General features: G+C 43.5%; 1 protein-coding gene across 1 annotated transcript in view; it reads left to right on the top strand.

Annotated features, from left to right (window-relative positions):
- Positions 1-3,269: 3,269 nt before the first annotated feature.
- Positions 3,270-27,550, top strand: part of LOC126203564 (cytochrome P450 6k1-like) — a 71,829-nt gene continuing 47,548 nt past the window's right edge. Inside the window, exons 1-3 of the mRNA XM_049937890.1 lie at positions 3,270-3,369; positions 16,257-16,483; positions 21,277-21,515. Of these exons, the coding sequence (XP_049793847.1) occupies positions 16,264-16,483; positions 21,277-21,515 (459 nt within the window). The 5' untranslated portion in view covers positions 3,270-3,369; positions 16,257-16,263. The remainder of the gene's footprint in view (positions 3,370-16,256; positions 16,484-21,276; positions 21,516-27,550) is intronic.

Here is a 27,550-nt window from a genome sequence, read left to right as displayed (position 1 = left end):
GCAGGTGACGCTGTCGTTTGTTCTCTATTAGTCATCAAATGATCAAAAGAAATTGAAAAACGATTCAGGAAAGATATGTGATAGTTCGAAAATTGGCAACTGATGCGTAATGAAAAGTGTTAAGTCATCCACATGAGTGGTGGAAGGAATCCGTTTAACTTCGGTTACACAATAGATCAGTCAAATCTAAAGGCCGTAAATTCAACTAAGTACCTAGGATGAAACCTGGAGATACTGGAAGGTATCAGATAGATTATATAATGGTAAGACAGAGATTCAGAAACCAGGTTTTAAATTGTAAGACATTTCCAGGGGCAGATGTGGACCACAATCTATTGGTTATGAACTGTAGATTAAAACTTAAGAAATTGCAAACAGGTTGGAAACTGAGGAGATGGGACCTGGATAAACTGAAAGAACCAGAGGTTGTAGAGAGCTTCAGGAAGAGCATTAGGGAGCGATTGATAAGAATGGGGGAAAGAAATACACTAGAAGAAGAATGGGTAGCTTTGAGAGATGAAATAGTGAAGGTAGCAGAGGATCAAGTAGGTAAAAAGACGAGGGCTAATAGAAATCCTTGGGTAACAGAAGAGAGATTTAATTTAATTGATGAAAGGAGAAAATACAAAAATGCAGTAAATGGAGCAGGCAAAAAGGAATACAAACGTCTCAAAAATGAGATCGACAGGAAGTGCAAAATGGCTAAGCAGAGATGACTAGAGGACAAATGTAAGGATGTAGAGGGACATATAACTAAGGGTAAGACAGATACTGCCTACAGGACAATTAAAGAGACCTTTGGAGAAAAGTGGTCGACTTGCATGAATATCAAGAGCACAAATGGAAACTCAGTACTAAGCAAAGAAGGGAAAGCAGAAAGGTGCAACGAGTATATAGAGGGTCTATACAAGGGCGATGTTCTTCAGGACAATATTATAGAAATGGAAGAGAATGCAGATGAATATGAAATAGGAGATATGATACTGCGTGAAGAGTTTGACAGAGTACTGAAAGATCTAAGTCGAAACAAGGCGCTGGGAGTAGACAACATCCCTTTAGAACTAATGACAGCCCTAGGAGAGCCAGGCCTAACAAAACTCTACCATTTAGTGAGCAAGATGTATGAGGCAGACGAAATACCCTCAGTGTTCAAGAATAATATAATAATTCCAATCCCAACGAAAGCAGGTGTTGACAGATGTGAAATTTACCGAACTATCAGTTTAATAAGCCACGATTGCAAAATACTAACGCGAATTCTTTACAGACGAATGGAAAAACTGGTAGAAGCCGATCTCGGGGAAGATCAGTTTGGATTCCGTTGAAATGTTGGAACACGTGAGGCAATACTGACCCTACGACTTATCTTAGAGGAAAGATTAAGGAAAGGCAAACCTACGTTTCTAGCATTTGCAGACTTAGAGAAAGCTTTTGACAATGTTGACTGGAATACTCTCTTTAAAATTCTGAAGGTGGCAGGGGTAAAATACAGGGAGCGAAAGGCTATTTACAATTTGTACAGGAGCCAGATGGTAGTTATAAGAGTGGGCATGAAAGGGTAGCAGTTGTTGGGAAGGGAGTGAGACAGGGTTGTAGCCTCTCCCCGATGTTATTCAATCTGTATATTGAGCAAGCAGTAAAGGAAACAAAAGAAAAATACGGAGTAGGTATTAAAATCCATGGAGTAGAGATAAAAACTTTGAGGTTCGCCGATGACATTGTAATTCTGTCAGAGACAGCAAAGGACCTGGAAGAGCAGTTGAACGGAAGGGACAATGTCTTGAAAGGAGGATATAAGATGAACATCAACAAAAGCAAAACGAGGATAATTGAATGTAGTCGAATTAAATCGGGTGATGCTGCGGGAATTAGATTAGGAAATGAGACACTTAAGGTAGTAAAGGAGTTTTGCTATTTGGGGAGCAAAATAACTGATGATGGTCGAAATAGAGAGGAAATAAAATGTAACTGGCAATGGCAAGGAAAGTATTTCTGAAGAGGGTAATAATCGTAGAGGGAGACCAAGGGTTGAGTACACTAAACAGACTCAGAAGGATGTAGGTTGCAGTAGGTACTGGGAGATGAAGAAGCTTGCACAGGATAGAGTAGCATGGACAGCTACATCAAACCAGTCTCCGGACTGAAGACCACAACAACAACAACAACAACAACCTAGGAATTACAATTACGATTAATTCAAATTGGATAGAACAAGTAGAAAATTTTGTGTGGAAGGCAAACCAAAGACTGCGTTTAATTGGCAGAACACGTAGAAAATGTAACATATTAAAGAGGCTGCCTACACTACGTTTGCCCGTCCTCTTTTGGAGTACTGATACGTGGTCTGGGATCCTTACCAGAAAGGATTAAAGGAATGCATCGAGAGAGTTCAACAAAGAGCAGCACGTTTTGTATTATCACGAAATGGGGGAGAGATTGACACGGACATGGTACAGGATACGGGATGGACACAGTTAAAACAAGACTTTTTCTTTGCGGTGGAGTCTTCTCAGTAAATTTCAATCACCAACGTTCTGCTGCGAATGAGAAAATATTTTGTTGATGCAAACCTACCTAGGGAGAAACGATAATCATAATAAAGTAAGGGAAATCAGAAGTCGCACGGAAAGATATAGGTATTTGTTTTTCCCGCTCGCTGTTAGAGAGAAGAGTAATAGAGAATTATTGTGAAGATGGTTTGATGCACCCTCTGCCAGGCACTTAAGTGTGATTTGCAGAGTATCCATGTAGATGTAGGTTTAGATCCAGACTCGGCGCACGTTGTGTGACGAACGAGACAGCAAACGAGTTAGCCGAATAAGGCAGATCCCTACCGGAAGCTACACGAACCGGAAACTTACAACTGGCGCCGAGCTAAACATTCAGTATCGATGCGCTAACTGAAATGCAACAAATGTTTTTGTAATTCATTCATGCAGAAGACATAGACTGTGACATCGTAAGTATTTCTTAAGATCCAGTGTCCACGTTGTCAGAAAGTGTTCAGGTAGCCGCTGACGTTTGACACTGTTTGAACAGCTCTTTCTAGCACCGTAATTCTTGCTTGAGGCCCGGAGCGTTCGTTATCATAAACTGTGGCCTTCGCTGATGGGACGAGAATGACACGCGTTGTAGCGAGCACAGTCACTGTTTTGCAGGAGATCCCCCCTCCCCCCCTCCTACCCCACACACACACTCATCATCATTACGCTGCAGAGTGCGCGATCATATATAAAACAGTCCCTCCAGAGAACAGCAATGTGAATCCCATTCGCTCGCATCAGAAAACTGTTACGAAAGATAATTTACTTTCTGACTGAACTGTGCGAGTGTAAGGTCAGCGATACTCGTTTCGGTCTTCTGCCGCATGTAAGTGAACTAACTTCCAATTTACTTATGTTCAGTTCCCCAAGGATTTCTTTTATTTGATTTCAGTGTTCTATTGCAAAGCGTAATCCTGAATGTATTGATGCACTTCGTTGTGACCATTGTTCTAGATACAGAAAAGTTATTGGGAATATCGCATTGATTACGCTATGGTTGTTACTGCCCTAGAATTACTTTTGTGTTTTTTCTGCAAATAGGTGAGTGAAATTCTTACATTTCGAAATTCGATGGAATCAAAATCCTCTAAAATCAGTTTTGGTATTTCACTCTTCATATCTGATGTTGTTGTCGTTCTGCATTATTACACTTTCCGATACTGTGTCCCTTTTTCTGTCCAAGCTGCTACACACCAGTGAAGCTGATCCACAATATAATTACATCCAATTCGCATACACAGAGCAACATAAGTTTTTTTCAGTGTATCAGAAAAAATCTTCATTTTTTGGAACACTGTTATCATTACCGTGAAGTTAGGACATATTTGTAATTTAATAGTCAGCATCAGGTGTACCTATCGAAAGCATTTTTTTGTAATCATTCTCTTTGTGGGTTGGTACTAGACATTCTACCATACTTCGAGATCTGCTTTTCGGAATATGTTTGACGCAGGTTCTGTGACGTTTGCTGTAGAAAACCTCCTCTTATATCGCAGATGTCTCTTTGGCCAGCTGATCTGCAAATTCATTTTCATACATGCTTACATGACCCTTAACCCACTTAATATCTGTATTTTAGTTCTCCTTTTGCAAGACTCTAACTTATTTCTTCTTCATCATCTCAACTACAGTCGACTGTTTGGATTCTTCCGAGAAAGGAAAATTGTTTTACTACGGGTTTTGCTGCCGTTCTCTGTAAACCATCTAATGTGTTGACCCTATCGATTGCTCTTCCACTGATAAACCCTGACTACTTGAACATTCGTTTCTCGGTATGCATTTTGTAAGGTAAGCTGGTATTTTATTATGAACGTTGCTTTTTCTGATCATACTACTGCATTTTCCTCCCGTCTGTAAATGTTTCTTTCAAGAGTGTAACTATCCTTTGCGTTCTTAGTTCAATAATTTTTGAAGTTGGAACCGAAAAAATACAAAGTATATCATTTGATACTGTTTTATTGGTTTTGGCAACCTTGATATTAATCAATTGTTGTACTCGTTTGTACTTACTTAACTTTTACTGTTTTGTAAATCCATATGAGGAATGTGTAGTATAACTAACATGGCTTCTTTGTAGATGTCTGTTGCTGGAAATTAAGCATTTGTTTGTGGATTCAGTAATTATTTGTTCAAATCGGGTGTTATACACATCCTCAGGCCAGTACCAATAGGGGACACTAATGCAAATTCGGCAGACAATTTAGTTATACAACTTTATGAAAATGCCTTAGCTTCCAACTCGATTACAAGTTAAAACTGCTACTGTTGGCTAAAGTAATGAAGGAGCTCACTTCAGGATATTTTGCCCTTACAGATGCATCTCATTGTGCTGACCTAATAGCAAGGGTGTTGACTTACTTTACTGGATTTATCTTCTGTGTATGCCACACAAGGTAAATACATTTTTACCCAGTAGAAGCGAGCACCAAGAATATTGTATGAACTAATTAACTGCATGTTTCGTAGAGCCATTTTGAGGATTATGGAATTCATACACTCACTTCCCAGTATATTTACTCCTGAATTGTTTTTGTTACTGATAATGACAATCGGTTTTAGGTGAACAGTGATGTACAAAGTCACAATGGTGGACACAAAAACAATTTTGGTGTAGGCTTTGCTTCCTATTCTAGGATTCAGAGTGCTGTTATGTATTCTGGGGCAAATGTGTGTAACAAGTTTCCACCTAACAAATGGCAGAAATTGGAAAACCCTTGAAAGGAACGGTATGTTGATAATTTTTACTTTATGGACCGTCTGACAGCAACTGAGTAAAACACAATTTTAGTTTTCGCCTTTATTTTGTGCAAGGCATCTTATCAATATACCGTAGTATTACACGCAGCTGAGGAAGATACGACTACAAAAGTTGAAGATGTCCTTGAAAAGAAAATTAAGAAAATATCTCATTACCTACATTCAACGATTGAAAACTAATCATACAAACATTAAGATATATCAGGTGATAAACAGCAAGTTTGTAACATAAATGAGAAAGCAGCAGCTGTTTTTTCAAAGTATCAGCTGCCTTTCTAGGTAACTTAGTCATATTTAGAAAGCACACTCACGAATAGCATTAACCAATATAGTAATGCAAAATTGTTGTTGCTTTCGTGGCCCCTTTTCGACATATTACCTTTTGGGTCATGTCTCGTGACCTTTGCCCTTCGTCTCTTTAACGATTTTCCAGATGTTTCGCCATCACGAGTGGCTGGCGGTGTCAAAGGTTCACGCTCGGTTGTCCGGCCACATAGTAGCAGATTTCTGCGCCGGACCAGAACCACGGGCCAGTTCGGTGGGTATTTTTGGCGGACGCGGTCGGTCGTTTCCCCACTGTTGTAACGTGCGGGACCCGAACATCGGATCCAGTCTCTTAGTCCTGGCAGCAAGCCTAGTTCTTTCGTGTGTGGGGGGCAATCGGTGGATTTTTGTGTCTTATATTCTGCACTCGTATATGCGTTTGCTGCTATTGGTGTTTTGCTACACATCTTTTGTTGCTTTTTCAGCGCTGTGCTTAGATCAACTAATACAGATAAATTGTCTGCAATTTAAAGCATTTATGTTCTCCCAGTGTACAGTTATTGTCTCAGTAGATGCATTTTTACAATGGTTAAATTCGTCTTCATAAATTGAAGACATAAAGTCTGTAAATGCGTTCGTGATCATATTGTGGCACTTTATTTGACCACATAAATTTTTCATTTTAGTGTCACCGGTTTCGGCTACTGCTTCTTCAGCTCATAAAAGTTTCTGATAAATGTATAAACTTCAAAATCTATACATGTAGGTACTGACTATGTACCTACATGTGTAGATTTTGCCTTCATCAGAAAATTTTATGTCCTGAAGATGGCAGTAGCCGAAACCGGTGATAGGGCAATGTAAAATTTGTGCGATCAAAACGGAACTTGACCAATAATATGTATCTTCAGTATAAATACAGAACATAAAGGGTGAAGGACTGCACGTGTGCCTGACACCTTCAATTATATTTGCAAATTTGATCTGTCTTCTGTTCTGACTAACGCCCTATGCTTTCTACTCGTATAAAGCTGCTATGTCTCGATGTCCTAACTAAATGTGTCTTACGATTTCCAGCCCACTGAGTAAAAATTTCATAATGCGGCTTAAAGAATTTCACAGTTTTCATTTTGTTGGTTTCATTATGTATATAGTATGTATATAGGCCTGACTTCTTTCATTTGATGTAGGAAGTACTAGTGATTCATTTGCAATATGTGAGGTAATATCTGTAAGGCACACCAGTGATCTTGAGTCTACCACCTTAATTTTCTAATAATTTTCATACTTGATACGCCTTTATCAAAAGCTTCTCAGCACTGTAGTTATTCTAGTCATTTACCAATGTTAATTGCTACAGCCTGACTTATGCATGCCGTTCGTTAAATATTACAGTACGGCGACGTTACGCAACTTCCTGAGGAAAAACGTTAGTTTTGTTTCTGAAACATAATTGTGCGGATCTCTCAGTCTTTTACAGATCTCTTCCTGTATTTCGCTCTCAGTGCACATAATATTTGACAATCGTCTTCGGGCATCCTCTGTTTGTTAGGCGAAATCAAGGAAACAACGGGTACTGTTCGCGTTGTCAAACACAGGTGATATTGCGTTATGCTGACACACCAAAAAACTTTCATTCACTGTTTCATCGCTCATGTCTCCAATTGTCACAAATTATAACAAAAACTATAGGAAAAAATACGAGTAAATGCCAGTGATTACCATTGAAGTTTCAGTGGCGCATGGAAACACAATACAGCAATATTCAGACAAAAATATACACTTCTCAGAAAAAAAATCAATCTATATTATAAAAGAAAGTGTACTATGCTTCTGCCGCTGAAACTCAGAAACTCCCGGCACGACCAAGGGAGTTATATATCTGGTAGCCGTCTATCGCCCATCCATTAAGAAGCTTCCTATTTTTACCTGAAGTGCGTACTTTTGAAGATATAATGGCCGGGAAGTTATGCCCTCTAGAAACTTCTGCAACATTCCAGAACATTAGAGAGTATTCGAGAACATTCAACAACATTGCAGAGTATTTGGTAGCATTCCACATCATTCCAGAATGTTCCGGAATGTTCCACAATGATCCGGTATGTTCTGGAATGTCCGGGAACAATTTGGAACATTCGGGAAGATTCCAAAATGTTCGGGAACATCCCGGAACATCCGATATCACTGGGGAACATTTCAGAACACTTTCAAGTCTTGTGGAACTTTCTTAAACATTGTCGACCATTCTAAATCTTTTTGGTATGATCTGGAATTCGCCGCTGGTGCGGTTGCCCATGACCGTTCGTGGGTTCGAACGTCAGTTTCTTATCAGTGATGAATGGAGGAACGGAAAAAGTAGTGCAGTGAGTGAATAAAAGCAGACAGCGCAGTGTGAGTAGTCAAAGTGATACAGTGACTGAATATAAATCGAAAATAAACGTTACTATATGGCCGGCCGCGGTGGCCGTGCGGTTCTAGGCGCTCCAGTCCGGAGCCGCGCTGCTGCTACGGTCGCAGGTTCGAATCCTGCCTCGGGCATGGGTGTGTGTCATGTCCTTAGGTTAGTTAGGTTTAAGTAGTTCTAAGTTCTAGGGGACTAATGACCACAGCAGTTGAATCCCATACTGCTCAGAGCCATTTGAACCATTTTTTTGTTACTATATGTCGACGTACCTACCTATTATACGCGTAACCCAAAAAGAAAAATCTGGAATTCCAGTAAAATATCATACAGGAATCATGAAAACTGGCGCACTAGGCCGAGTATACAGGGTACATCCGAACAACGCCGGATGTTTATGTCTCCGGATGTTGCTGCACCAACCAACAAGTTTCACAGATCTCAAGATTGTTGACAGTTAACAGCAGAGAAGCATGTCAACGCTTAAGGCCAATGGAAAGCGACAACCACTGGAAATTAACACTGCAAGAAGCCTCACTCACAGCCTCTGCTGAAAAAATATCAGACTTATTCTCCATAATTCTAACAACATGTAACCCATCCAATCCAAAACAGCTACTGGACTCCTTCAAAGAGAGTATGAGTGATGACACACTGTACCACGTCAGACAAGCTCATTTGTAACTGATCATCGAATTCAACGACGTCATCTTCAATGAAACATTCATTCGCCTAGAAGATGAATGTTTAGCAGCAAACAAGCAGGCCTTAGTACAACGAGGGATGCAAACAACACGAAGAGATGCTGTCAATGTACCAAACGGCGAAATTACAAAGGAAAAAAGCTGCTACATCAACGATATAATTCAATACATTGCTTACAATAAAACATTACTCAATGACAATCAAAAGAAAATTTAGAACTTTATCATGGAGCAGATCGACAGCAACAATGTTGGAATTATTTACCTGGACGCATCGGGCGGCACAGGTTCAAATAGCTCTAAACACTATGGGACTTACCATGCGAGGTCATCAGTCCCCTGGACTTGGAACTATTTAAACCTAACTAACCTAAGGACATCACACACATCCACGCCCGAGGCAGGATTCGAACCTGCGACCGTAGCAGCAGCGCGGTTCCGGACTGAAGCGCCTAGAACCGCTCGGCCACAGCGGCCGGCTCGCGGTACAGGGAAAACGTTTCAAATAAATGTAGTGGTGGCGGAAATGCGTGCTAAACAACACATCGCACTTGCACTGGGATCATTCGGCATTGCAGCCACTCTTGTGGAAGGAGGACGAACTGCCCATTTCGCCCTACAACTACTGTTGAATATAGCCGAAGAACAATTCCCGATATGTAAAATTTTAAGAGAATCTGGACGAGGTGAACTTCTAAAACAGTAGGGGAAACAACAGCACATTTTGATCAGTAACTTTTACAAACAGACGAAGGCACATACCCTATGACCAGACGACCAGCCACATTAAACTCAATAGTGATTTCCACACATTCTTCACAACTATACCAATTCGGACTAATTATTTGAAAGGGCAATTTTTCCAACTAAAAATAATATTCTCGATGACACCTACTTTAATATTCAAAAGAAAATTCCCGGTGGAGAGAATATACAAATCGATCGACACGATGGTAAAATTGAACGATGTATGAACTCCCCCTACAGAATTTCTAAACTATTTGCAAGTATCAGACCATACTATTCAGAAATTTCAACTTAAAAAACTTCGTAATGGTACAAGGATGATCGTCAAACAACTATTTAATAACATCCTCGAAACCGAACTTAGGACTGATAAGTACGAAGAATACACACTATTTACCCCCAGAATACCACTGATCTCTACAGAACTGCTATTCCAATTTAAAAGACAGCAATTTCAAATCAAATTAGCCTATAGTTTTACAATTAACAAAGGGCAAGGACAAACGTTAAAATGTTGCGGCATCAACCTCAAAGACTCCTGCTTCTCTCACGGTCAACCATACGTAATTTTCTCTCGAGAAGAAAATTCGAAAGATTTGTACATTTATACCCGGATAACTAAATGAAAAATGTTGTTTATAAGTAAGTATTGTAAATAGAATACGCTTCCAATAAATTTTTTTAGCTCTTGTAGTTTAACAAGTATTGTAATTGTTTTCAAGAAATTTTTTGCCTCTAATACTTTAAAGTTTATCGTTTTATTCCAACTACCACACAGTGTTATATCAACTCCATGAGCGAAGCCGGGTACCCCAGCTAGTCCCCTAAATAATTATGCCACTATGAAAGAAACGACGATGTAAAATTTCATCCAACATCAGTTTAAAATGCGAAAGTATTTATATTTTGTACATGAAAAAGATAAAAATTTGACCACAATCATCTGCGAAGGGATCATGAAAGTAAATACAGGGTTTCTATAATAAATATTCCAATTTCAAAACACTGTAGATAGAGAACCACTGCTCAAAATGACGTCAAATTTGAACAGAATATTATTGACTATTCTCTTCTTGTCTAAAAATCTGGGTTTAATATCCTCTCCTCTTCTGCCGTCATCAGTTATTTTGTGCACAAGTAGTAAAACTGATCAACGACTTTTAGTGTCTCATTTCCTCGCCCAAATACCTCGGCATCGCGTTATTAAATTCGATTATATTTCATGGTCGTTGTTTCACCTTGGTGATGTTCACCTCATGATCCCTTTTCGAGACACTATGCATTCCTTTCAACTGTTCTTGCAAACGCCTTGGCGTCCATGACGGAATTACAATGTCATCGGCAAACCGCGAAGTTTTTATTTCTTCACCGTGAACTCTAACACCCTTTTCAAATTTCTCCATGGACTCCTTTACAGCTTCCACATTGTAGGGAATGGATAACATCGGGAATTGTCTACGTCACTGTCTCACCCCATGTCACTGCCACAGCTCCCTTTCATGCTCTTTGGCTCTTATAACTATAGTCTGGTTTCTGTCCAAGCGGTAGATAACTTTTCGCACCCTGTATTTTACCCCTGATGCATTCAGAATTTCAAAGGATGTCAAAAGCTCTCTCTAAACCTACAACTAATATGGAATTTTTCCCTTCTTTAACTTACTTTCTGAGGAAAGGGTCAGTAGTATCTGGTGTGTTCCTATATTTCTCCTGAAACCAGACTTATCTATCCTGTGGAATGCCTCTACCAGTTTTTCCATTTTGCCGTAAATAATTCGTGGCAGTATTTTGCAAACGTGCGAGCACTTGCCTTTTTGGTACTCAAATTATTACGTTCTTATTGGGCTCTGGGTGTGTTTCGCCTGTCTCATGAATCTTACACAGCAGTAGCAATAGTTAACGCCCTTGCAATGATCTCAATATTCTGAGGGAAAGTTGTCTATCCCAGAGGTCTCTTTGAGTAAGGTATTTCAGTGCTCTGCCAAATTCTTCTCGTAGTATCGTATTTCACATCACATATTCATTATCTCTCTTTTCCCTTCCTTTATTATTGTCTACAGTTCAGTTGTATAGCCGTTGTGTTTATCCCTTCCATTTTTCAGAAGGTCGACATTTGTATTATTGTGGTCTTGAGTTCATAGACTGGTATGATGCAGTTCCCCATGCTACCATATCCTGTATAAATCTTTTCACATGCAAATAACTTGTGCAACCTCCACCCAGTTGGACCTGCTAACTGTGTTCTTCTACAGTTTTTAGCCCTGCACTTCTCTGCATCCGTCTCCATCCCTGAGTGGTCACAGCAGTTGGCTGACATACGGGGGATCCTGCTGGGATTCCCGGTGCTGCTAGGCATTTTCCCTTGGTGGGAGGAGAGGACTGGAACCGGGGCCAACGAGAACTACGGGCCCCGCAACGAACTTGTGACGTCACACTAGCAGGCCTGTTGCGAACACTCGCCTCGGTGCAGAGCACACGGGATATCAGTATTGTTGTGTACATAGTTCCACGTAGTCAGCGCATACACAACTTTCCCACTAGAGCGCGCCCCGCTAAGCACAACAGCGCAGCTGCAGCGCTCGTCCGTCTCCGCACTACAAGATGGCGCTGCCTTAGAGACGGACCAAATTCTGCTTCCGCCGATCCGCATATTAATATGTAATGCAACCTTGTCTCCTCACGGATCACACTCGCGCAGTGATACCTGAATGTGCGAGGTATTGTAACGAGTGTACAGACCTCCGATTAGTCAGTCTGCATTAGTCTGCATTTGTCTGCACCAGTCTGTACCAGTCTGCATTAGTCTGTACGTCTGCGTTTGTTTGTACCAGTCTATAGTCAAGTGTCAGTCTGCGCCTAATAAGATTATCATATTCCTGTACATAGCCATGAAGATAAATGTATAGACACTTTGTCAAGTATCAGAGATATGTGAGAATAAGATTAACGTGCCAAGACCAAAGGAACTTCAGATTGTCAATTGTAAACAGCATCCACAATCAAGTTACGTAATGTCTATGCTTGTTATTATTTTAATAAATGTGTGTGAAAATTAATCAATTTCTGTTTAAAGGTGGTCACCATCAATCTGCTACTCTAAGCATGCAAGTGGCATTTCTATCGTCTGACCTAACGGCAGAAGATAAACACGCCACGATAAGACCACGAGACATTGCTGACACTCGCCTACTTCGTTAGAGCGACAAGTCAAATAATCTGATGGTGTGTGTACCGAAAGTCTTACAGTACTCACACCACAAGTATATAATACTAAAGGAGTTCACTTTGTCGTGCGCTACGAAGAGCTTGCACGGACTTAAAGGGGCAGACAAGAATTATTAAACTCATCTGAAATAGTTACTCACTCCCTGCCAGAGACGGCTGCTGGCACTCGTAAGACCTGCAGTGTGACGTGCTATGTACACTTCACGGCCTGTCTTTCTTGTGAGCCGTGACTGGAATGGGGTGCTCTGAGGCGCGTGAGGCCGAGGGAGGAACTGATTACCGAGTAGCAAACTGACAGCAGCCTGGATAGCGGTGTGCAGACACCACGCGTCTTCGTACCGCATCCAATAAAGCCATCGGCAGAGGATGTCGCGGCGATCGGTCGGTACCGCCGGGTCTGCCAGGGGCGGTGGACGGATTTCACAAGTTCTGCATTTCCCTCCAGTATCACACTCACCATTCCTTCATACGTCAGAATGCGTCTTGTCAATCGATCCCATCTTTCAGTCAACCTGTGGGATAAATTTCTTTTCTCTCCAATCCATTAGTTACACGATCTATATATTCAGGATTCTCCTACGGCACCACATTTCAAAAGCTTCTATTCTCTTCTTGTCTGAACCGTTTATCGACCAAGTTTCACTTCTGTACGAGGATACACCCCAGAGAATTGTTATTGTTGTTGTTGTGGTCTTCAGTCTAGAGACTGGTTTGATGCAGCTCCCCATGGTAATCTATTCTGTGCAAGCTTCTTCCTCTCCCAGTACCTACTGCAACCCACATCCTTATGAATCTGCTTAGTGTATTCATCTCTTGGTCTCCCTCTGCACCGGCCGATGGTGGCCGAGCGGTTCTAGGCGCTACAGTCTGGAGCAGCGCGACCGCTACGGTCGCAGGTTCGAATCCTACCTCGGACATGGATGTGTGTGATGTCCTTAGGTTAGTTAGGTTTAAGTAGTTCTACGTTCTAGGGGACTGATGACCTCAGAAGTTAAGTCCCTTAGTGCTCAGAGCCATTTCTCCCTCTGCGATTTTTACCCTCCACACTGACTTCCAATACTAAATAGGTGATCCCTTGATGCCTCAGAACATGTCGTACCAACCGATCCCTTCTTCTAGTCAAGTTGTGCCACGAAATTTAACTTCCCCCCAATTCTGTTCAATAACTCCTCATTAGTTACGTGATCTACCCATCTAATCTTCAACATTCTTCTGTAGCACCACATTTCGAAAGCTTCTATTCTCTTCTTGTCCAAACTATTTGCTGTCCATGTTTCAGTTCCATACATGGCTACTCTCCATACAAATACTTTCAGAAACGACTTCCTGACACTTAAATCTATACTCGATATTAACAAATTTCTCTTCTTCAGAAACGCTTTCCTTGCCATTGCCAGTCTACATTTTATATTATCTCTACTACGACCATCACCAGTTATTTTGCTCCCCAAATTTCAAAACTCCTTTACTACTTTAAGTGTCTCATTTCCTAATCTAATTCTCTCCGCATCACCCGACTTAATTCGACTACCTTCCATTATCCTCGTTTTGCTTTAGTTGATGTTCATCTTATATCCTCCTTTCAAGGCACTGTCCATTCCGTTCAACTGCTCTTTGCTGTTCCAAGTCCTGTGCTGTCTCTGACAGAACTACAGTGTCATCGGCGAACCTCAAAGTTACCTTCAGAAAATACTTTCTTAACACTTAAATTTACATTCGATGTTAATAAGTCTCCTTTTCCAGAAATATTTTTACTTGCTACAGCCAGTCTTACACTTTATATGCTTCCGACTTCCGCCGTCATCAGCTACAATCCTGGAAATTGAAATAAGAACACCGTGAATTCATTGTCCCAGGAAGGGGAAACTTTATTGACACATTCCTGGGGTCAGATACATCACATGATCACACTGACAGAACCACAGGCACATAGACACAGGCAACAGAGCATGCACAATGTCGGCACTAGTACAGTGTATATCCACCTTTTGCAGCAATGCAGGCTGCTATTCTCCCATGGAGACGATCGTAGAGATGCTGGATGTAGTCCTGTGGAACGGCTTGCCATGCCATTTCCACCTGGCGCCTCAGTTGGACCAGCGTTCGTGCTGGACGTGCAGACCGCGTGAGACGACGCTTCATCCAGTCCCAAACATGCTCAATGGGGGACAGATCCGGAGATCTTGCTGGCCAGGGTAGTTGACTTACACCTTCTAGAGCACGTTGGGTGGCACGGGATACATGCGGACGTGCATTGTCCTGTTGGAACAGCAAGTTCCCTTGCCGGTCTAGGAATGGTAGAACGATGGGTTCGATGACGGTTTGGATGTACCGTGCACTATTCAGTGTCCCCTCGACGATCACCAGTGGTGTACGGCCAGTGTAGGAGATCGCTCCCCACACCATGATGCCGGGTGTTGGCCCTGTGTGCCTCGGTCGTATGCAGTCCTGATTGTGGCGCTCACCTGCACGGCGCGAAACACGCACCACTGGAGGCAGGCTGCACGATGTTGGAGCGTGAGCGGAAGACGGCCTAACGGTGTGCGGGACCGTAGCCCAGCTTCATGGAGACGGTTGCGAATGGTCCTCGCCGATACCCCAGGAGCAACAGTGTCCCTAATTTGCTGGGAAGTGGCGGTGCGGTCCCCTACGGCACTGCGTAGGATCCTACGGTCTTGGCGTGCATCCGTGCGTCGCTGCGGTCCGGTCCCAGGTCGACGGGCACGTGCACCTTCCGCCGACCACTGGCGACAACATCGATGTACTGTGGAGACCTCACGCACACGTGTTGAGCAATTCGCCGGTACGTCCACCCGGCCTCCCGCATGCCCACTATACGCCCTCGCTCAAAGTCCGTCAACTGCACATACGGTTCACGTCCACGCTGTCGCGGCATGCTACCAGTGTTAAAGACTGCGATGGAGCTCCGTATGCCACGGCAAACTGGCTGACACTGACGGCGGCGGTGCACAAATGCTGCGCAGCTAGCGCCATTCGACGGCCAACACCGCGGTTCCTGGTGTGTCCGCTGTGCCGTGCATGTGATCATTGCTTGTACATCCCTCTCGCAGTGTCCGGAGCAAGTATGGTGGGTCTGACACACCGGTGTCAATGTGTTCTTTTTTCCATTTCCAGGAGTGTATTTTGCTGCCCAAATAGCAAAACTCGTCCCCTACCTATAGGGTCTCATTTCCTATGCTAATCTGCGCAGCATCGTCAGATTTAGTGCAACTCCGTTCCATTATGCTCGTTATCCTTTTGTTGATGTTCATCTCATATCCTCCTCCCAAGACGTTGTCCGTTCCGCTCAATTGCTCTCACAGGACCTATGCTGTCTCTCAAGAAACTTCATAGCTTTTGTTTTTGCTTCCTAAATTTTAATTCCTTTTCAACTTCTCTTCACTTTCCTGTACTGCTTGCTGATGAAAACCCACTAAAAACAACGAAAATCGTGGTGCACAACAAAGCGCATCCGCGGCATGATGTGGCTCGCGACTCAGTGCAGGTGTTGTCTAGGCTAGTAGTTTGCCTATGGTGGCTTAGCTAAATGGTCATTAAGTGGTGAAGCGTTGAGCTGCGTTGACGCAGGTCGTAAAGAGCACGACTCCTCGTTTACAGAGCTACGATGGGCGTGCTCCTAGACGGCTGGATGACGGAGCTGGTTTTGGCTCTGTCGGCTGTGGTGCTGGCGCTCTACCTGCGCTTCCAGCGTGGCTACCAGCACTGGAAGAGGAAGGGCGTGCCGTATGAGGAGCCGACTTTCCCGTTCGGTAACCTGGGACGCAGCCTTCTGGGCCAGAAGTATTATGGGGACGTCCTCCGTGACCTGTACGAGAAGGCAAAAGGTAAAGGCCTTCCTTACTGCTGCATTAGTTGAGAGCACTGCTGTTATTATTATTATTAGTGTGTAGTGTACATAGTAGACAGCAAGAATCATAATACAAGTGACACATCTGATGACTACAATTAAATCTGTAACCGTATGCAGAGCACATAGTAGCTGATAACAGGTGGTAATTACAAAATGCGGCAAATAGCAAGAAAGTCGTTTATTTTAGAGTACTGAAAAAGGTAAAGAACAGACAGACTAGTTTATTATGAACTGATTTCCAGATGTTATGTTCAGAATATACAATGGCTTCCATTATATAAAGGTTTAACAAGACCTAGATATAGGTTCATGAATTGGTACAACTGACCTTCGTGAAAATACATTGAGTTACAAACTTACTCGTAGAGAGTGCATTAAAAATGTGTATCTAGGAGATACTGCTGCTCAAAAGTAGAAAAAAAGTCCTATAAAAACATGACCGGAAGCAAATACACTACTGGCCATTAAAATTGCTTCACCACGATCTCCCGATCTCATTCCCAAAGAAAATGTTCGAGGCTCACTGGAACGACAGGTGGAATGTAGCAATCGGCGCCCCCGCAATTTCGTACCTCTATGGAATCTTAGCACGCCACTGAGCACTATGGGACTTAACATCTGAGGTCATCAGTCCCCTAGAACTTAGAACTACTTAAAGCTAACTAACCTAAGGACATCACACAACACCCAGTCATCACGAGGCAGCGAAAATCCCTGACCCCGCCGGGAATAATCTTACCATCATTGATTCACCTGAGAGTGGTATACCTGAAGAAGTGGGCTCTCTTCCTCGCCGAGTTCAGGATATTAACGAGCCTAGAGGCGGTGTTGCGCGGTATAAGCGTGACGTCTTCTGGTGATGACTAATTTTTTGTCTCATACACTAGTAAGCAATATGACTTAAACTATGCATCATTTAGCTTCAGTGTGACGCACTAACGACTAAGTTACACTACTGGCCATAAAAATTGCTACACCACGAAGATGACGTGCTGCAGACGCGAAATTTAACCGACAGGAAGAAGATGCTGTGATACGCAAGTGATTAGCTTTTCAGAGCATTCACACAAGGTTGGCGCCGGTGGCGACACCTACAACGTGCTGACCCGAGGAAAGTTTCCAACCGATTTCTCTTACACAAACAGCAGTTGCCCGGCGTTGCCTGGTGAAACGTTGTTGTGATGCCTCGTGTAAGAAGGAGAAATGCGTACCATCACGTTTCCGACTTTGATAAAGGTCGGATTGTAGCCTATCGCGATTGCGGTTTATCGTATCGCGACATTAATGTTAGCAGAATATGGAATCGGTGGGTTCAGGAGGGTAATACGGAACGCCGTATCACTAGCAGTCGAGATGACAGGCATCTTATCCGCATGGCTGTAGCGGATCGTGCAGCCACGTCTGAGTCAACAGATGAGGACGTTTGCAAGACAAAAACCATCTGCACGAACAGTTCAACGTCGTTTGCAGCGGCATGGACTATCAGCTCGGAGACCATGGCTGCGGTTACCCTTGACGCTGCATCACAGACAGGAGCGCCTGCGATAGTGTACCCAACGATGAACCTGGGTGCACGTATGGCAAAACGTCACTTTTTTGGAAGAATTAAGGTTCTGTTTACAGCATCATGATGGTCGCATCCGTGTTTGGCGACATCGCGGTGAACGCACATTGGAAGCGTGTATTCGTCATCGCCATACTGGCGTATCGCCCGGCGTATGGTATGGGGTGCCATTGGTTAAACGTCTCGGTCACCTCTTGTTCGCATTGACGGCACTTTGAACAGTGGACGTTATATTTAAGATGTGTTAAGACCAGTGGCTCTACCCTTCATTTGATCCCTGCGAAACCCCAAATTTCAGCAGGATAATGCACGACCGCATGTTGCAGGTCCTGTACGGGTCTTTCTGCATACAGAAACTGTTCGACTGCTGCCCTGGTCAGCACATTCTCCATATCTCTCACCAATTGGAAACGTCTGCTCAATGGTGGCGGAAGAACTGGCTCGTCACAATACGTCAGTCACTACTCTTGATGAACTGTGGTATCGTGTTGAAGCTGCATGGGCAGCTGTACCTGTACACGCCATCCAAGCTCTGTTTGACTCAATGCCCAGGCGTATCAATGCCGTTATTATGGCCAGAGGTGGTTGTTCTGGGCACTGATTTCTCAGGATCTATGCATCCAAACTGCGTGAAAATGTAATCACATGTCAGTTCTAGTATAATATATCTGTCCAACGAATACCCGCTTATTATCTGGATTTCTTGTTGGTGTAGCAATTTTAATGGCCAGTAGTGTACTTGTTGCGTTGAGATACGTGCCATCCACTCCAGTGAGAGCCGCACTATAGGTGTGGTTATCACTCGTTCTCCCACATCCATAAGCTGTCACTCCCAAAGTATAATGAATTAATAGCACCACTCCTGGCTGCCCTCGGATGTGACCATATGCCGCTCCTCTAACTTGACCACGTTGTCGATGTGTGAGCAGTTCGCTTTTAAATATCCATGTGGACAGAAATCTAACAAGGCGGAGGTCTCAGACGCGGTCAACCAATTCGGATCACACTTGGCAGGCCCACCGTGTACAAGCTAAAATGAAAATATTTTAAGATATTTTGGTCCAACCCCCACTCGTATTTAATCAAAACCACCCCCGAAGTTCACGATGTGTAGTCGACTCAGAATTAACCGGATCGATATTTGAAATATAAGCATTTCTCCTCATGATCGTCATCATCATGGGATGTACAAATGCGTATGTTCCTAGAAATCGAGAAAATAATTTGTTTATGGCAGCCGCTTGCGTACGCATAATGAAACGTTGAGCAACGAAATTTCAGCCAGCATGGTGACGAAGGCATCTGGCCAGGGAGTAGAAATTCTGTGTTTGATTCTCATCTGCATTCTCCAGTTTTCTTTATTTGTATTTTTTTCCATATTGCAATTGGAAGGAATAGGGTGGTTACTAAGGTAATCAGTAAGAAATAACAACAAGGTAGGCAAATAATTTTTTCAAATGACTAGGATTAGTAAAGAATGAAGACTCTACTGCTGGTTGTCTTATAACCGACATTTCACTCGGTCTTTGACATGACCTCACTTTCCTTCGAACAACTGGATTGATGGTACTTGGCATACAAACATTCGGCCCAAATATTTTCACGTCACCAAGAACATCTAATAAATGTAATTTCACGTAGCTACATCGTTTCTTCCGAAGATCTGTCGGAAAACAGACTTCGTTTACATTTTAAAATATTTCATTTTTGGGAATTAATCTTAATGCATACCACGCACACTATAACATCACCTGAAAAATGGGTGCAGAAAGTTGATAATGAGTTATGCTATGAATCGTTGCTGCGTTTTTGCAATTCCCGATAGGTTTAGAGAAGCATATTGCAATTCTGAGACCTCTAAATTAAGTTCTGTGGCGTGCCCCGCGTCAACAAACATCGCAGGGTCGGTTGTCTGTGGTCCCTCGCGCCGAATTCGCCGCAGCATTACACAGAATTGTTGTCATACAACGAGGCCGGAAATTTTGATTCCTTACTAAATAAAGTCATTTGAGAAATTTATCTGTTTACTTTGCTATTATTCTTTACTGATTTTCTATTCCTACGAATTTAGATACGGAAAAAAATACAAATAAAAGAATTGAAGAATGCATATGGGAATGGAACACAACTATCCGCTCCCAGATGCCTTGGCCGCTACGCCAGCGAATACTTCACTGTACACCTCTCGGGAAAATCCGTATGGCTTTATGAGTGTCACTCGTTTCTTTCTTAGATTTCTAGGAAAACGTGCATTTGCGTACCCCTTATGTGTTGACCAGCCGGCCGGGGTGGTCGAGCGGTCGTGTGTGATGTCCTTAGGTTGGTTAGGTTGAAGTAGTTCTATGTTCTAGGGGACTGATGACCACAGAAGTTAAGTCCCATAGTGCTCAGAGCCATTTTTTTTTTGTGTGGACCAACAACGCTCAATTTTCAGTTATCAATCGATCCTGCAAATCTTAAATCGATTGCGCATCGAGCTTTTGGGGGAGGTTTTCTCAAAATTGTAGGGGTGTTGACGCAATGACAAAAAATAATTAATGTTCAAATGGTTCAAATGGCTCTAAGCACTGTGGGACTTAACATCTGAGGTCATCAGTCCCCTAGACTTAGAACTACTAAAATCTAAGTAACCTAAGGACATCACACACATCCATGTCCGAGGCAGTATTCGAACTTGCGACCGTAGCAGCAGCTCGGTCCCGGACTGAAGCGCCTAGAATTGCTCGGCCACAGCGGCCGGCAATTAAAGTAGAGTAATGAAATTTTGGGACTACATTTGTCTAGGAACCATATTTACGCGATTACCACTGCAAGAGCACACGTTAATGTAAGCCATTGCAAATATGAAATGCTGGCACATTGATGATCGGTGTAACCGCCAGAATGTTGAATACATGCCTGCAGTCATGCATGCTTTTTGTTGTGGGGTGGGGTTCCATGCACTTGTCGATCAATACAGGTTTGTGGATGACGCTGGAGTTGACCCAAAATAGACCTGTTCATTTTATGTGGTATCAAGCGACATGCCAAATATACTCACTGACTGTCTTCCTGCACATCTCGCAGCGGTTAACATTGCAAAAGATGGTTATACAGGCTTTTGACGGGTGGCCACATCAACGTGACTGCACCGTGTATATCTGCACTAGAAGTATCAAAAGTGGTCCGATCTGGTGGGTAGTCACACAGTTCCATTGTTTCAGGCAAACGATTCATTGGGTTCTACTCGATACTCCGTCCTGTGCTCCTCGTGAGGGATCCCGAACTTATTCGACGAATCCTGATAAAGGACTTTGCTTCGTTCCACGACCGCGGGGTCTACCTGGACGACGAGGAGCCGCTCAACCGTCAGCTGTTCTTCCTGCCCTCTCACGAGTGGCGCCACCGTAGGGTCAAGCTGAGCCCTGCGTTCACCTCAGGCAAACTGAAGGGCATGTTCCAGGTGAGCTGAACACTAACGTGGATCTACACCACTACATAAACACAAGACGTTGTTTAATGATGTTACCAAAAACACTGAAAAGTTCTTGACCAATTTATTTCAAGCTTTTACACGACGTTCTAATAAACTTTCGGCTGGACATAGGCTACAAATTTTTAATGTGTATATACAATGGTAAAACGTTGTTAACAAAAATCTCGAGAAGTGTTTCAGCAATTTACTTGGTATCGTTCATTTCGCCCTCATCACTTACCATTGCACACCGGGCACACAACTGCAGTTGAATTTAGGACCATGATTAAGCTTCCACGTGTGTCATACAATGAAGGCTTTCACGACCGGATGGTACTGTTGTTGATAATTCTTCCGGCTTATATGGCCGTGGTCCATGGAATACTCCTATTCCTAACGTAGTATTGGACGGAACGTTAGGAACAGAAGTATTCCATGGACCACGGCCATATAACTCGGAAGAATTCCACGTGTGTGTTACATATTCGTCTCTTATTCCTATCTGGAAAAGTGAGTCAGCATCCACGGATGATGATATAAATACTGGGCTCATAAAAATGGTTCAACGACAGTATTTCTGCACTACAGATCTTTGTTTATCATTTTTCTGCAAAAAATATTACATTCTAACTGAATGTTATGACGTAACAAAAATGTTTCAATTTTCATTTTTTTATGTACCATTACTCTGAGATCTCCGTAATTGTGCTGTGTGTTATCTGAGCACATTTATAAATGGACCGATTTGCTTCAGATTTGCAGACGATACTCTAATAAGCTTTCAGAAAGACATAGAATATATATTTCTCATACCAAAATCTACATATTTATTGTTAAAACTGCCTGCATGATAAAATAATGTTGTGCTGTGAAAATAGACGGTTCCGTTTTCTTTCACGCAGTCAGTATTCACTGCTATAGCAGGTAGTACAACAGATTGATGTTCCCGTATGTGTTCTCCTTATATATAATGCAAACAAAAATTGTGTATACAACAATGTGTAGCTTTGTTTTCTTGCTCTCAGTGGTTTTTATGATTAAATACTACAACAGAGTCTGAATCGTCGGAAACTTTGCAGTCCTATCCATTCAAAAATTAAAACTATGCGAAATACTGTCATTGTAGCTACTATCCTCACAGTTCCAGCAGCTTGAGAGGTCTCCCTCATACCCCATGTACCAATTATCCCAACTAATTTACCCATTCATTTTAAGCGACGTTAATTCTCAATCAGGGTTTCAATAACAATAAATGGGGATCAAGGTCAAAAAGGGGAAGAGAAGATGGATAGAGAGAAGGGGGAAGTGATGGACAGAGATGAGAGAAGTGAATACAGAAGAGAAGGGCTGGATGCACAGAGAGAAGGGGAGTAGGAGATGGACAGAGAGGGAGGAGAAGAAGAAAAAGAGAAGTTGGACAGGGAGAAGGAGAGGAGGTGATGGACAGGGAGAGCAGAGTGAAGGGAGAAGAGGAGGAGGGCATTGACAGAGAGAAGGGGAGAAGGTGATGGCAGAAGAGGAGGTGAAAGGAGGAGAGATGGATAGAGAGAGGAAGGAGGTGATAGAGTGGAGAAGTGAAGAGGAGGAGGGATGGTCAGAGAGAAGGGCAGGAAGTGATGGACAGAGAGAGGAGAGAAGGATAGAGAAAAGGAGGAGGGGATTGACACAGAGAGGGGAGAAGAGAAAATGAAGAGAGAAATAATGAATGCACAGAGAGAAGGGGAGGAAGTGAAGGACAGAGAGAGCGAAGTGACAGGAGAAGAGAGAATAGGAGGAGGGAATGGACAGAGAGGAAGGCTCGATTGACAGAGAGAGAGGAGGAGATGAAGAGAGAATAGGAGGAGGTGATGGACTGAGAGGACGGAAAAGAGGTGATGGACAGAAAGAGGGCAGAGACGCAGATGAAGGGAGAAGAGGAGGAGGTGATCGACTGAAAGAAGGGGAGTAGGTGATGGACAGAGGGAGGGAAGGAGATGAAGAGAGAGGTGGCTGTAGGGATGTACAGGCAGAAGTGGGCGGAGGTGATGGACAGAGAGAGGGCAAAAGAGGAGCTGAAGAGAGGATCGGAGGAGCAGGTGGACTGAGAGAAGTGGAGGAGGTGATGGACAGAGGGAGGGAGGAGATGAAGGGAGAAGAGGAGGTATGGATGGACAGAGAGAAGGGGAGAAGGTGATTGAGAAGGAGTTAGGATGTATACGTAGTTCCTATACGTATTTAGCAATTGCAAAGAAATGCCGCATTCGCTAGAACAGCATTAGTATTACATTTTCAAGCACTTATTTAGATTCGACTTCAACACTGAAAAGACGTACTGCAATAATTCGAGGCGAGTCATATAAGAACCTGCTAACATTATTCCTTTCATTTCCACTGAAATATCAACTAAACCTGACGGTATCAATGTAATGATTTAGTCATCACAGCTTTTGCCAAAACATGGAAGCCGTTTTCGGTGTATGTATGGGAAAAATGACTTATTTAGTACAAATCACAAGAGATCGTGACCAGAAGAAAAGTATCAACTAGATAAATGAAAATCGAGTAGTCGTAAATCCAATGGATCACTTGGTCATCAGACCTCTCCACGTTGTTCCACGTAGGAGACACAGGCGCTCTCAATCGTAGAAAGGAATAGTGCTTACATCCGCACTAGCATTTTGCGTGCGGCTTCGCCTGTTTGTGCATACGTCACATATGTTTATATTTCGCATATATTTTACATATTTCGCAGGTATCTGTAGCGAATTTTTCCTTGTAGTTTCATCTGAATCCTGAGGGAGCTGTCCGGTTCCCAGCGCTGTTTTACACCATGCGATTCTGGAGAGGGCGTTAAGTGTCACTTTGATCTTCAGCCGTGTGCCACCAAAAGATAAGGACAAAACTGTTGGGTCGTGGCAGTGCTCATTTTCGCTACCTGGTTGACGCACTGAACAACACGATATGCGCTTCACACTTTTAAAATATTTAAATAAACAAGTCCCAACAGCTTGTTGTCAAAGGTTTTTGTATGCTACTCCTTCTCGTTCCCACCACCATTCCCAGGTGTAGTAGAGGACCCTCTCTCTCACACTACCTTTATACAAATAATGAGTCATGAATATGCCACATCTGGTTGGAATTGCTCCAGGTGTTCCTAAGCTATGCTTTTTGGTCACATCTACTCCCACCGGCTCTCAGCCATAGTGCTACTTGAATTTTCCACACAAAATTTGTGCGAATAGCAAGTTACAAGTGATGCGTGTACCCGCTTTGGTAGAAACTGCTTCAGGTGTTACAGAGATGTACTGTATGTCACTGCCGCCCCCCCTCCACCCCCTTCCTCTAGAGGTGCAACGTCAGCGGGACCGTTGGTAATAAGTCGAGCATCCCCGAAAACTATGGATTCGATACTAATATCGGTCATTATCGAATATTTTTACACGTCGCGGGTTCTGGCGCCGCATCCCTAGTAGTACCGTAGAAGGGTGGTAGGATTATGGTTGTACTAATTCAGAAAACCTCACGAGCGCACACACAGCAGTCCACCACAGTTTCATCGTTATCTGATAAATCATAGAAGTCGAGAAAGCAAATACTATTTCTAGATATAATAGAAACTTTTTTTCCTTTCCTGATACGAAATATTTAAAGGGAAGATCAGTACGTCCTGGGAACATTAGCCTCACGAATTTCCATACTGCATCATAGTCTGTCACATAACTATCTCTCTTTGTTCGGCAATAGCACATTTGTAGTCTGTTTTCGTTCGATTTCCTTGTAAGAATTTCCAAGAGGGTTGAAACTCCACCGCATAGCTTGCGTTGAGCTTCAAATTTAGCGCAACCCGTCTGCCTCTTTTGCTACATGTTTCATTCTGTGCTATTTTCTTTTTTTTTTTGTTTTGAGTCATCTGTCTTCTCACTGATTTGATGCGGTCCACCACGAATTCCTCTCCTGTGTCAACCTCTTCTTCTCAGAGTAGCACTTGCAACTTACGTCCTCAATTATGTACTGGATGTATTTCAATCTCTGTCTTCCTCTACAGCTTTTGTCCCCTGCAGCTACCTCTAGCACCATGGAAGTCGTTCCCTGATATCTTAACAGATGTCCTATCTGAGACCTGGTTGGTAGGTACACAGAGAGCGCACGGGATAAGGTTGTGATTGTAGATGGGGCCATAATCAAACACAACTTTATTTTTCTAAGAACCACTCATTTACACATTGCTTTAAATATCACAATCAAACAATACAGCTGAAGGCCTAGTTAAAGAATTTAAGATGCTTTCTGGGCTGAAGGCCCAAAACCACACCAAAAAAAGAATTGCTGAAGACCTGGCTTGGAAATCAAAAGCAATTAAAAATAGAAGGTAAAATTTTTTTCCTTTAAAAGGAAACATGCAATTGAAAGCAATTAGCGGCTGAAGGCCTACACTACACGTCTGAAGGACAACTACACTCCTGGAAATGGAAAAAAGAACACATTGACACCGGTGTGTCAGACCCACCATACTTGCTCCGGACACTGCGAGAGGGCTGTACAAGCAATGATCACACGCACGGCACAGTGGACACACCAGGACCCGCGGTGTTGGCCGTCGAATGGCGCTAGCTGCGCAGCATTTGTGCACCGCCGCCGTCAGTGTCAGCCAGACTGCCGTGGCATACGGAGCTCCATCGCAGTCTTTAACACTGGTAGCATGCCGCGACAGCGTGGACGTGAACCGTATGTGCAGTTGACGGACTTTGAGCGAGGGCGTATAGTGGGCATGCGGGAGGCCGGGTGGACGTACCGCCGAATTGCTCAACACGTGGGGCGTGAGGTCTCCACAGTACATCGATGTTGTCGTCAGTGGTCGGCGGAAGGTGCACGTGCCCGTCGACCTGGGACCGGACCGCAGCGACGCACGGATGCACGCCAAGACCGTAGGATCCTACGCAGTGCCGTAGGGGACCGCACCGCCACTTCCCAGCAAATTAGGGACACTGTTGCTCCTGGGGTATCGGCGAGGACCATTCGCAACCGTCTCCATGAAGCTGGGCTACGGTCCCGCACACCGTTAGGCCGTCTTCCGCTCACGCCCCAACATCGTGCAGCCCGCCTCCAGTGGTGTCACGACAGGCGTGAATGGAGGGACGAATGGAGACGTGTCGTCTTCAGCGATGAGAGTCGCTTCTGCCTTGGTGCCAATGATGGTCGTAAGCGTGTTTGGCGCCGTGCAGGTGAGCGCCACAATCAGGACTGCATACGACCGAGGCACACAGGGCCAACACCCGGCATCATGGTGTGGGGAGCGATCTCCTACACTGGCCGTACACCACTGTTGATCGTCGAGGGGACACTGAATAGTGCACGGTACATCCAAACCGTCATCGAACCCATCGTTCTACCATTCCTAGACCGGCAAGGGAACTTGCTGTTCCAACAGGACAATGCACGTCCGCATGTATCCCGTGCCACCCAACGTGCTCTAGAAGGTGTAAGTCAACTACCTTGGCCAGCAAGATCTCCGGATCTGTCCCCCATTGAGCATGTTTGGGACTGGATGAAGCGTCGTCTCACGCGGTCTGCACGTCCAGCACGAACGCTGGTCCAACTGAGGCGCCAGGTGGAAATGGCATGGCAAGCCGTTCCACAGAACTACATCCAGCATCTCTACGATCGTCTCCATGGGAGAATAGCAGCCTGCATTGCTGCGAAAGGTGGATATACAATGTACTAGTGCCGACATTGTGCATGCTCTGTTGCCTTTGTCTATGTGCCTGTGGTTCTGTCAGTGTGATCATGTGATGTATCTGACCCCAGGAATGTGTCAATAAAGTTTCCCCTTCCTGGGACAATGAATTCACGGTGTTCTTATTTCAATTTCCAGGAGTGTATAATTAAAACACATTAATAAACCATTTTTCCAACCAAGAGATTTCTTTTAAACTTACAAAAGAACAGCCAAAAGCCTAATTAAAGAAACATTAACTTATTGCATCGCTGAAGGCCATAAACAAATCTGAAATAACGGCTGAAGACCTGAACAACATGTCAGACAA

Source organism: Schistocerca nitens, chromosome 9 (assembly GCF_023898315.1).
Source record: "Schistocerca nitens isolate TAMUIC-IGC-003100 chromosome 9, iqSchNite1.1, whole genome shotgun sequence".
NCBI lineage: Eukaryota > Metazoa > Arthropoda > Insecta > Orthoptera > Acrididae > Schistocerca > Schistocerca nitens.
Note: the sequence above shows the minus strand (reverse complement) of the source record. Positions and strands in the feature narration are given on the sequence as shown.